The 12,298-nt window shown below is 41.1% G+C and overlaps 1 protein-coding gene across 18 annotated transcripts in view; it reads right to left on the reverse strand.

Moving 5' to 3' along the window:
• BRCA1 (BRCA1 DNA repair associated) overlaps window positions 1–12,298 on the reverse strand; it is a 64,047-nt gene that overhangs the window by 42,154 nt on the left and 9,595 nt on the right. For 10 of the 18 annotated variants that reach the window (XM_067716103.1, XM_067716105.1, XM_067716102.1 and 7 more), the window contains exons 4-6: window positions 3,959–4,036; window positions 2,914–3,002; window positions 1,751–1,890 (exon numbers count right to left, since the gene is read on the reverse strand). In XM_067716103.1, coding sequence (XP_067572204.1) covers window positions 1,751–1,890; window positions 2,914–3,002; window positions 3,959–4,036 — 307 coding nt within the window. The remainder of the gene's footprint in view (window positions 1–1,750; window positions 1,891–2,913; window positions 3,003–3,958; window positions 4,037–12,298) is intronic. The other 8 variants (XM_067716110.1, XM_067716109.1, XM_067716107.1 and 5 more) reach the window with 1 other exon arrangement.

The raw sequence follows: 12,298 nt of genomic DNA on the forward strand, positions 1-12,298 counted from the left end.
ACACCTCAGAAAAAACATTTCGCAGACTACACACCAGAATGTATGAGTTTTGTGTGCTTTGAATACTTTTCCCCTCTCTCTGTTGTTCTAAATTTTTCTAAAATAAATATGTATTATCTGTGTAATATTTTTAAAGATAAGGAAAGCATTTTTTTTCTTTTTGATTTTGTTTTTGTCTTTCTTTCTTTTTTATTTATTTATTTAGTTTTGGCTGCATTGGGTCTTCGTTGCTGCGCTCGGGCTTTCTCTAGTTGCGGTGCGCGGGGGCTACATGGGCTACTCTTCGTTGCGTGTGCAGGCTTCTCATTGTGGCGGGTTCTCCTGTTGCGGAGCACGGGCTCTAGGCACGGGGGCTTCAGTAGTTGTGGCATGTGGGCTCAGTAGTTGTGGCTCACAGGCTCTAGAGCACAGGCTCAGTAGTTGTGGCACACGGGCTCAGTAGTTGTGGCTCACAGGCTCTGGAGAGCAGGCTCAGTAGTTGTGGTGCACCGGCTTAGTTACTCCGCGGAATGTGGGATCTTCCCGGACCAGAGCTCAAACCCGTGTCCCCTGCATTGGCAGGTGGGTTCTTAACCACCGCACCACCAGGGAAGCCCCAAAGTAAATTTTTAAAAAGGATAAATGAAAATAAAGAAAACCCAGCAATGGGCTTCCCTGGTGGTGCAGTGGTTGAGAGTCTGCCTGCCGATGGAGGGGACACGGGTTTGTGCCCCGGTCCGGGAAGATCCCACATGCCGTGGAGCGGCTGGGCCCGTGAGACATGGCCGCTGAGCCTGCGCGTCCAGAGCCTGTGCTCCACAACGGGTGAGGCCACCACAGTGAGAGGCCCGTGTACTGCAAAAAAAAAAAAAAGAAAACCCAGCAAGCCTAAGAATATTCAGTACAGGAGAGAATATTTAGAAACGGGACCTTACTCTGTTGAAGCTTTCCTTCTTCTTTTTAAGCACTTCAACATCTACCGAAAAGTGAATGCTGGTACTATGAGAACTTTTTTTTTTAAATTAATTAATTAATTTATTTATTTTTGGCTGCATTGGGTCTTTGCTGCGCGTGGGCTTTCTCTAGTTGTAGTGAGCGGGGGCCACTCTTCGCTGTGGTGCCCTGGCTCCTCATTGCGGTGGCTCCTCCTGTTGTGAAGCACAGGCTCTAGGCTCACGGGCTCTAGAGTGCAGGCTCAGTAGTTGTGGCTCACTGGCTTAGTTGCTCCACAGCATGTGGGATCTTCCCAGACCCGGGCTCGAACCCATGTCCCCTGCATTGACAGGCAGACTCATACCCACTGCGCCAGAGAACTATCATTTTTAAGATCTTCATTATTCATTCACATATGAATAACAGCGCAAATCTCTGCATTTTCTTTGACAATTACACTTTTAACTTGAAGCAATTTTCAAATGTTAAAAACCGATTTTTTTTTTCCAGGCAACTTTTCAGAGGAAATAAAACAGAAGATATGTCCTTGTCCCTGGAGAACTGCCATAAGATGGTTATTTTAAAAACTAGCAAGCTGACCATCAGTGTCCTTGTGTCTATCTTAAGACAGATATGAAGAAAAATACGTTCATCAGAATGAACAAAGCACTAAAACCGGGGACCTTCTCTCGTCTCCTCTAACTCTTGTTTGGCCACTTAATTTACCATCTTCCCTTGTTTACTGACTTTTGATGTAAATCCATAAGCATCTAGCACACTCACCAACTCACAGTGCTCAATAAAGAGATGTTATCAGAATACACAAAAATGGCCTTACCAAGGTAGGATTTTCAGGTTCACTCTGTTGAAGTTTTTTGGCCCGGTTTCGGTAGCCCATACTTTGAATGATAGAAACTTCCTCCTTTAGATGTTCAGAAGAGTTATTTTCCTTTTTTGAAAAGTTATAACTGTTTGCAACTGTGAATTACAAAGGAAAACATTATTTTTGCAGTTAGAAAAAAATATTAATTGTAAGCAAAGAACCAAGAGAAAGCCTGTGTATGCTCTTTGTTGTACAATATTAAAACAATGCATTAGGGCTCCCCTGGTGGCGCGGTGGTTGAGAGTCCGCCTGCCGATGCAGGGGACACGGGTTCGTGCCCTGGTCCGGGAGGATCCCACATGCCGCGGAGTGGCTGGGCCCGTGAGCCATGGCCGCTGAGCCTGCGCGTCCGAAGCCTGTGCTCCGCAACGGGAGAGGCCACAACAGTGAGAGGCCCGTGTACCGCAAAAAAACAAAAAAACAAAAACAATGCATTAAAGGTTGCCTATACTTTTTTAAAAAATGAACTTCAGAAGTTCTACTCCTAGGAAACGAACACATAGACCAAAGTTATTTCTACTCCTTTTTTTCCTACCTTAATACTAACAAATTTGCCTATTAATACCATATTTCACTGAAACTAAAATACCAGTGATATAAAATGCACCATTATTTTCTGTACCACTAAGAAAGAAAACACTAAATTAAACAATGACACACCATTAATGGTAAACTGCTCCCAATTCTGGAGATGTGCAAATAAAAAACGTGCATATTAGGATGGATAAAATAAGGTGTGAGACCAGTGGGAATGATTTAAAAAATAGATTACAGGGGCTTCCCTGGTGGCGCAGTGGTTGAGAGTCCGCCTGCTAATGCAGGGGACACGGGTTCGTGCCCTGGTCCGGGAAGATCCCACATGCTGCGGAGCGGCTGGGCCCGTGAGCCATGGCCGCTGAGCCTGCGCGTCCGGAGCCTATGCTCCGCAACGGGAGAGGCCACAACAGTGAGAGGCCCACGAACCGGAGGAAAAAAAAAAAAAAAAGATTACAGATAAAGAGCTAAAGTTAACCTAGACCAAAAGGTCTTATCACCTATTCAAATAAAATAATTCCACCAACTTCCATTTTAATAGATGGCCACTTGAGCATTGGCCCCTGGGGTTATGCAACACTTACTCTGCAATCCTGTGTCAAGCTCAAAAGCATGAATGATCTTCAATAGCTCTTCAACAAGCTGACTAAATCTTGTACTTTCTTGTAGGCTTCTGAAAGTAAATTGTTTGAAAGACACACTTAGCAAAAGATTACCAACTTTTTAAGGACACTAAAATAAGGAAAGACATGTGAACAAATAAAAAAAGAAGTAGCAACAGTTAAAAAAAAAACTATATGGAAAGAACAGAGCTATTAGTGACATTACACTAATCAAAACATCACTGACAGCAGAATAAACCACATAGCATATTGATTGTTTTTATAATTATTTTTGGCCATTCAAACTTACCAAAAGCCTATAATTATCTAAAATAATAGTACTTTGAATCCACAGTAGATATAAATCCACTGCATAGAGAACTTATTATTCTTAACATCTGAATCCCATCCACCCAAAGTGCCACTTCTAGCTCTCAGGGATTTCTGCCAAATGATGATTACATTATTTCAAAATCACAGATAGATAACAATGTCCAAAGAGAGATTTTGGTTTAGGACAGTTGTAGGACAATATAATTTATTTATTCATTTACATATCTGAGTGACTACTATGTGTCAAACATTGGAAAAACAGTGTCGACTGAGACAAAGCCAGTGCCCTAATAGAACTTACATCCTGGCCAGAGGGACACACAATGTATAAATGCATTGCATATGTGTTTGTGTAAATAAGTAGAAATATACGCAAGGAAGAAAAATAAAAGCAGGATCAGGACAATGGGGGCAGGGTGGTACAGTCCTATATTAGATAAGACTGCAAGTTCTTGCATCATATAGAAGGATTAGAAAAAGGCAATGAATTGCTAGTACCTGTATAAGGCAGATGTACTGTAAAATTTTCAGAAAAATGACTTTAGAAATAATTTACCCTGTCAGCTAAACACCCTTTTTTATATATTTTTCTACTGATGAGTGGTTTGATAGGAATACCAGCTATGTTATTAAGGAATTTCTACTTTTTCCTGTTGTTGTCACTTCCAACCTCCCAACTACCCAAATTATATACCTTTTGGTTATATGATTCTTACACAAAGGACACTGTGAAGGCCCTTTCTTCTGGTTGAGAAGTTTCAGCATACAAAATCTATACATTTTAAAGAATGAAAAGAACAACTCAAGTTACTTTTTTTTTTTTTGCAGAGAGAATATTCAAAAAGCAAGTGGCCATGAAAAGATAGTCTCACAACTGCCCTTAAGAGCCATTTTAAAGGTAATGGCAGGTGAATTACAACCAATGGCCTTCTTTAATTGTTTTTAGATGCTGTAAAATCAGAAAACAAACTATATAAGCAAAGATCTATGAAAACTGAACTTACATGCATATGGCTTACTATTATGATCAAATAAAACTTATTAAAAGTTAATATGGCATATTTAATGATATACTCATAATTATTTCATGCTGCATAATCAGACATAAATGGTAAGTGGTTCAAGTAAAATGATTATAATTAGTTTAAAAACTCAGCACCTCAATACAAAAGTTACAGTAATCAAGACAGCATGATACTAGCATAAGGATAAACATATACATAAATGGAATAGAATGAGAGTACAAACATACATCTATGCTATTGTTGATTTTCAACAATAGCACCAAGACAATTAAATGGAAAAGGAATAATCTTATCAACAAATAGTGCTGGGACAGCTAGACATCCACATGCAAAAAAATGAAGATAGACTCTTACCTCACACAATACAGAAAAATTAACTCAAAATGGATCACAGAACTAAATGTAAGAACTAAAACTATAAATGTCTGTGACCATGGGTTAAGCTATGATTTCATAAATAAATAAATGGCAAAAACACAAGCAACCAAAGAAAAAATGGGTACACTAGACTACATCAAAATTAAAAACTTTGGTGCTACAAATAATACTATGAAGAAAGTGAAGGGACAATCCACAGAATGAGAGAAAATATCTGCTAATCATATATCTGATAAGGGACTTGTATCCAGAATATATGAAGAACTCTTAAAATTCAATAAAAAAGAAATAACCCAATTAAAAAATGGGCAAAGGATATGAAGAACTATATTTTCCAAAGGAGATATACAAATGGTCAATAAGCACAGGAAAAGATGCTCGATATCATTTGTCATTAGGAAAAAGGAAATCAAAGCCACAATGAGATGCCACTTCATGCCCACTATGATGGCCCTAATTAAAAAGACAGATAATAATAAGTATTGGCGCAGATGTGGAGCAACTGAAATCCTCATTCATTGCTGGTGGAAATATAAAACAACGCAGCCACTTCGGAAAACTGTTCGGCAGTTCCTCAGGATGTTAAACAAAGAGTTACCATAAGACTCTGCAATTCTACTCCTAGGTTTCTTTCCAGGAGAAATGAAAACATAAGTCCACATAAAACTTGTACACAGGACTTCCCTGGTGGCACAGTGGTTGAGAATCTGCCTGCTGATACAGGGGACACAGGTTTGAGCCCTGGTCCAGGAAGATCCCACATGCCACAGAGCAACTAACCCCGTGCGCCACAACTACTGAGCCCACATGCCACAACTACTGAAGCCCGGGCGCCTAGAGCCCATGCTCCGCAACGAGAAGCCACCACAATGAGAAGCCCATGCGCCGCAACGAAGAGTAGCCCCCCCCCGCTCACCACAACTAGAGAAAGCCCACGCACAGCAACGAAGACCCAACGCAGCCATAAATAAATACATAAAATAAAATAAAATGAAATAAAATAAAAAACAAAACAAAACCCCTCAAGGCTGGAAGAAAACATGCTCCTTTTTATATTCACAATGCCCAACAGAGTATCTGGCATAACCACACTGCTCACTAGACATCTAAGGAATGAAGGAGGCTCATTCAGGGTTTTAGAATGGCTTTGGATAAAGAACAATTTTGTTGTTTGTCTCAGACGCTGAATATGGCTAAGAAGACTTGAAGATCATATGCAACATGTTCAGAGTCAGCTTCCTTTTTTTTTAAATAAATATTTTAACATTTATTTATTTAGGCTGCGCCAGGTCTTAGCTGCAGCATGCGGGCTTCTTAGCTGCAGCATGTGGTTTTCTTAGCTGCAGCATGCTGACTCTTAGTTGTGGCATGCGGACCCTTAGTTCTGGAATGCATGAGGGATTCTAGTTCCTCAACCAGGGATCGAACCCGGGTCCCCTGCATTGGAAGCACGGAGTTTTACCCACTGAACCACCAGGGAAGTCCTGAGTCAGCTTCCTTAAGAAAGGAAAATACTGCTCCCATTGGCTGGTGGTGTCCATGAAAATCAACATTCCCTTAGGAAGAAGACAAAAGAAGACTCAAAAGAGAGGTAGAATGGAAAAAAGGGAAGAGGGCAGAAATAGCTGTGGTGATGATTATTAAAAGCAGTGATTCACACTGATACAACCAATATTTACTACATGTCCAGTATTGTTCTAGATGCAAGAAATTCAGTGGAAAAGGAAAAGAAAATCCCTGCTATCATAAAGGACATAATATTATGGCAAGGGAGGTGACTGGGGAAGGGAGTAGAGAAGATACCGACATTGAAGAGAGCCAGGAAAGAAGATTTAGGGAGCTGAAAAGGCAGTGGGAATGGTGAGCCAGCAGACACTTAGAGAGCACTTTTTACTGGCCAGGTCCTTTAACATGCATTGTTCTCTCTGTCTACACAACCCTGAAGTATTACCTTCATTTTACAGTAGAGACTTGTCCCAGATCATACAGTAATCAAGTAACTAGTAAAGGTGATATTGGATCTAGAATTGAACTGTAGCAAAGCCCATGGTTTTTCCACCAGAGAAAGTAAATGTAGGTAGGTTTGGTCAAGGAGACCCAGGGGTCCTTCTTCACTTATATAGTTGCTTGAACTACCACATTGCACTTGACAACAATTCTATAGTTTAGGGGACAGGGGTATCAAAAAGCTACCTGCTCTGTATATAAAGCCCATTTAAACATTTATTTATTTATTTGGTGGTGCTGGGTCTTAGTTGTGGCATGGGGTATCTTCGTTGCCATGTGCGGGACCTCTGTTGCGGCATGTGGTATCTTTAGTTGCAGCATGCGGGAGGCATGCGGGATCTAGTTCCCTGACCAGGGATCGAACCTGGGCCCCCTGCATTGGGAGCACAGAGTCCTAACCACTGGACCCAGAGAAGTCCCATAAAGTCCATAAAGAGCCACATAATAGAGGCTACCACTCCTTGAGAAGATGCAAATACTACCTGCACTCTACCATAATGGCTCTAGGAGGCATCAATGCATCACACTGGCAAATGGTACAATTCAACAATTCAGAGTAGAGGTAGCGATTAGGTAATTCCCTAAACATAGTACTGCAGAATACAGCAGCTAAGATATTGCGTGATAAGCCAAGCTATAGATGTTGCAGCCTGTACAATAATTACATAAGTAACACAGGAGAACCAGATACGTAGAAATCAACCAAGATATTATGAGTTCCAATCTTTCTTTATGCTAGAAAAAGAACAGACTCATAAAGGTTATTAACTAAACTCAAAAGAGAAAATGAACTTGTACATGACTTGAAAAGACTGAGCTAAGGAAAATACTGACAGATCAACAGAACAGTGGCATGTTTTTCAGGGCTCAGAAGAATTTATTAAACTCTGTTTTAGAGCCCTGGGTAATCTATGTGATGCACTAATTAAATGAAAACACATATACAAGTTCTACATAAGGTTCTTAGTGAAAAGGTCTAAGAAAAGTTTTGGGCTTCTTGGGTTTCTGAAGCCCAATGGTTAAGGAAAGGCATTTTTAAAGACAATGCAGTATGCTTTCTAAAGGGCAGCTTCAGCTTTTTAAGAAAACGCTGATGGAGAATAGTAAAATCACAGTGCCACAAACAATCTTGGGGGACTTTTCAGAGTACTCATTTTTGAGCACATCTACACCCTGCACAGTTTAACAAGTTATGGAAACTCATCTAATTTTGAGTTGCTTGTCCAAGTCTATCCTGGCAGGAAGCAATGAATTAATAGTTCTAACTATAGGCAAAATAAAGGCAAGCTGACTTTTGGCTACCTTCAGTTATACTGGGTGCCCTGGCTTACTATCAACAGAGCTAAGATAATAGACAAATACGGTATCTTGTTAAAGGAAATAAAGACCCTGAGAGCTCCACAGCTTAGCATCTCAGCATCCACTTATGTTGCTGGTCCCACCAAACCTTGTCAGTTTGTATAAATAAGGTTCTGTTTTCTTTTCTTTTAAATTTTATTTATTTTTGGCTGTGTTGGGTCTTTGTTGCTGTGCGCAGGCTTTCTCTAATTGTGGCAAGCGGGGGCTACTCTTCGTTGCAGTGCATGGGCTTCTCATTGCGGTGGCTTCTCTTGTTGCGGAGCACGGGCTCTAGGCGTGTAGGCTTCAGTAATTGTGGCACATGGGCTCAGTAGTCGTGGCGCATGGGCTTACTTGCTCCATGGCATGTGTGATCTTCCCAGACCAGGGCTCAAACCCGTGTGCCCTGCATTGGCAGGCCGATTCTTAACCACTGCGCCACGAGAGAAGTCCTAAGGCTCTGTTTTTTTTTGTTTTTGTTTTTTTTTGCGGTATGCGGGCCTCTCACTATTGTGGCCTCTCCAGTTGCGGAGCACAGACTCCGGACGTACAGGCTCAGAGGCCATGGCTCACGGGTCTAGCCACTCCGCGGCATGTGGGATCTTCCCGGACCGGGGCACGAACCCGTGTCCCCTGCATCGGCAGGCGGACTCTCAACCACTGTGCCACCAGGAAAGCCCCGAGGCTCTGTTTTTTTAATCAAACCTCTGGTTTGTACTTTAGTTCCAACAATTAAGAAGCTATCTTTTTTCTTTTTTTAAATTTTTATTGGAGTAGAGTTGATTTACAGTGTTGTGTTAGTTTCAGGTGTACAGTAAAGTGAATCAGTTATACATATATCCACTCTTTTTTAGATTCTTTTCCCATATAGGCCATTACAGAGTATTGAGTAGAGTTCCCTGTGCTATACAGTAGGTCCTTATTAGTTATCTATTTTATATATAGTAGTGTGTATATGTCAAGCCCAATCTTCCAATTTATCCCTCCCCGACCAAGAAGCTATCTTGAGCTCTTCATCTGGAAGATTCTGCCTAGTTTCCTTGCCCAGTATCCCAGTCCCCTGAGTCAAGGCTCTTGTCTCCTAGGGATGAGAATCTTACCACTAACCCTCAGCCTCCTATGGCTGGGTCCCTGCTACTTTTCTTCCCTTATAACTACCACCCTGAACTTCTCATTTCTGCTGCTAGACTCCTGAGAGACTATGTTCAATCTACTTGCTAGATCATCCATCTCTTGCCTATTTCTGGACCTCTGACATACCGACCTACTACTAGATTACAGAATTCCCTGGTGTCATGATCTAATGTATCCAGCCGTGAAACGTCCCCAACACTGATTCACCACTTATCTGGATCTCCTCAGTTAAATGACCCCAAGACTTGCCTTATTTGGTCTATCTGGTCTTTAAACCTCAGCCTTCCTTGGTCTAGTCCCTCTTAGTATCCTCCATGTAAGTGTATAGAAAGGTTATCATTCCAGAGCACTGCTTCTCAAACTTTAATGTGCATAAGAATCTCCTGGGGATCCTGTTAAAATGCAGATTCTGATTCAGCAGGTTTGGGGTAGGGCTGAGATTCTAGGAAGTTCCCATGTGATGTGGTTGCTACAGACCCATGAGTCCCACTTTGAGTAGTTAGTTTCTAGAGCTGTGTTGTCCAATACAGCTGCCACATGTGGCTATTGAGCACTTGAAACATGGCTAGTCCGAGCTAAAATGTACTGTAAGTATGGAAAAACACAAGCTTTCAGAGACTTACTACAAAAAAAGAATGTCAAGGGCTTCCCTGGTGGCGCAGTGGTTGAGAGTCTGCCTGCCAATGCAGGGGACACGGGTTCGTGGCCCGGTCCAGGAGGATCCCACATGCCGCGGAGCAGCTAGGACCGTGCGCCATGGCTGCTGAGCCTGCGCGTCCGGAGCCTGTGCTCCGCAACGGGAGAGGCCACAACAGTGAGAGGCCCCCGTACAGCAAAAAAAAAAAAAGAATGTCAAATATCTCATTAATGTTTTTATATTGTATTTTGAAATGATAAAATTTTAGCCATAATTGGGTTAAAAATATATAACTATATTAATTTCACCTTTAAAAAAACCTTTTGGTAATGTGGCTACTAGAAAATTTAGGTTAGATTTATATGGCTCAGATTATATCTCTTTGGACAATGTGCTCTAGATCTTTCAAAAAGTATTACACATTTCATCTGTTGTTTGGAAACTGCAAGCTAATGCATGAACGGCCTAAGTAATATTTTCTAAACTGGTACCATTGTACTTTTTGTATATCTCATGAAAGATTTCAGAACTACAGGCTTACTCCAGTCAATAAAGCTGCGTTATTGTTAGCAATGAGAGTCCACCTTGAGAAAATACAATTAATGCTTGGGGGCATTTTTCTGAACTTTCTTATCATATATATCAAGGTGTTATTCAGACTATAAAGGTATTACAGAAGATATTTCATGAAAAAGTTGATCTATCACACAGGCATTATACTAAACTTTTAATTCTAACTTATCACTTAAAATATGGCTGGCTAGGGCTTCCCTGGTGGCGCAGTGGTTGAGAGTCTGCCTGCCGATGCGGGGGACACGGGTTCGTGCCCTGGTCCGGGAGGATGCCACGTGCCGCGGAGCGGCTGGGCCCGTGAGCCATGGCCGCTGAGCCTGTGCGTCCGGAGCCTGTGCTCCACAACGGGAGAGGCCACAACAGTGAGAGGCCCGCGTACCGCAAAAAAAATATATATATATATGGCTGGCTATTCTGCTTTTCCTATCCTCCATGTTAGGAATTGCAAGCCTTTTTCACTCTCCTCCAGTTGCCAACTTTAACCTTCTCAATCTCAACAGATGTCTTTACCTCCAACTTCACTGAATAACAACTATTTCTCTTTCTAGCATCCATTTTCTAGTTCCAATCCCTCTGCCTCCTCTTGGATCTTTCTCTCTTGCAAATATCATCTCCCCTCTGAGGGCTCCTTCCTTTTGTAATACAACTTCTCTATATATATGAAAAGTTAGTTTCTTTTTCCTGAACATATTCTTTCTTCTCTTCATACCTTTGCTCATATTATTTCCTCTGCCTGTAAAACTGCCTTCTTCCACAAGCTCTCAAAGTAATGAATGTTCATAATTTAATCTCTTCTTTACACACTATAATACCATATATTCATTATTCAAGGTGACAGGAAAGCATACAGTACATTTCAGAAAGATTCTTATCAAGAAACAGTGAAAGTCCCAGCATTTAAAAGGTTAGTCTTCAGCTATCTGTAACCTTTTAAATAGGGGGACTTTAAAATTTTGTTTTATAAAGGTATTGATCTACAAAGAAAATGGCCCTATACCACAGACAGTTTGAGAAGCTTCCCTCTAGAGGCCACAAAACTAAAAATTCTTGAAGGAGAGTTAAAGCCGTGCTGCCATGACACCTGACCAGGAAGAAGGGCCTGAAGAATGAGAAGGAAATTGTTGGGAACAGATCGAGGCCAGTGGGGTGACCTGGAAAAGGGGTGAGAGACAGTGGAAATGGGCTCTGGATCCTTGTTGGGACAGATAAATAGCAAAAAGGTAAAATTCAGAGGAAGGAAGGGGCTGGCCAGCTGGCAGACTTGTGCTCAAAGGATATCCCTCCAAAGGGAACAGGTTTCCTCCAGCTTCAGCCAGCCCTCATTATCCTTAATGCAGAAGCTTTTCATGTTTTTTAGGTTACAGAAACGTTCCAAGCTGATGAAAATTATGAACTGTCTTCCCAGAAAACTGCACAGGCCCATAGTTTTTAATACAATTGAACTTAAAATTCAATATAATTCTAGGAAATTCATGAAAACCATTCATGAATCCCAAGTTACAAACTCTTGAATCTAAAAATTCCTTAGAGGATACATAAGAAATTGATAATTGTGGTTTTTTTCTGGGGAGGGAAGGGAGAGGCAGGGGTTTGAGGTAGGAGGGAAAAATATTTTGCATCATATATGCTAGTAAACTCATTACCATTGACATGGCTTACCTTTTCAATTAAAAAAGAAAAAAATGCTTAAAAAGAAATAAGTTGGCATTCAGGGCGAGCCTCAGTCATAGCTTAACATCAAGGAAAGGAGAAAACCCCCTGTTCCACAACATTATCTACCAAACTTTTTCTGAAATTCTTCCATCAAGAAACATATCCATTTCAAAGGGCAAAATCCTTAAAAATGTAAATATAACTTGAATCATTGGTATGAATGAATTTCAGCCTAAATATAAACTGATATCAGGTCCTTTCCTATTTTCACAAGGATTATGAAGCAGGT

This window comes from Pseudorca crassidens, chromosome 19 (assembly GCF_039906515.1).
Source record: "Pseudorca crassidens isolate mPseCra1 chromosome 19, mPseCra1.hap1, whole genome shotgun sequence".
Taxonomy (NCBI): Eukaryota; Metazoa; Chordata; class Mammalia; order Artiodactyla; family Delphinidae; genus Pseudorca; species Pseudorca crassidens.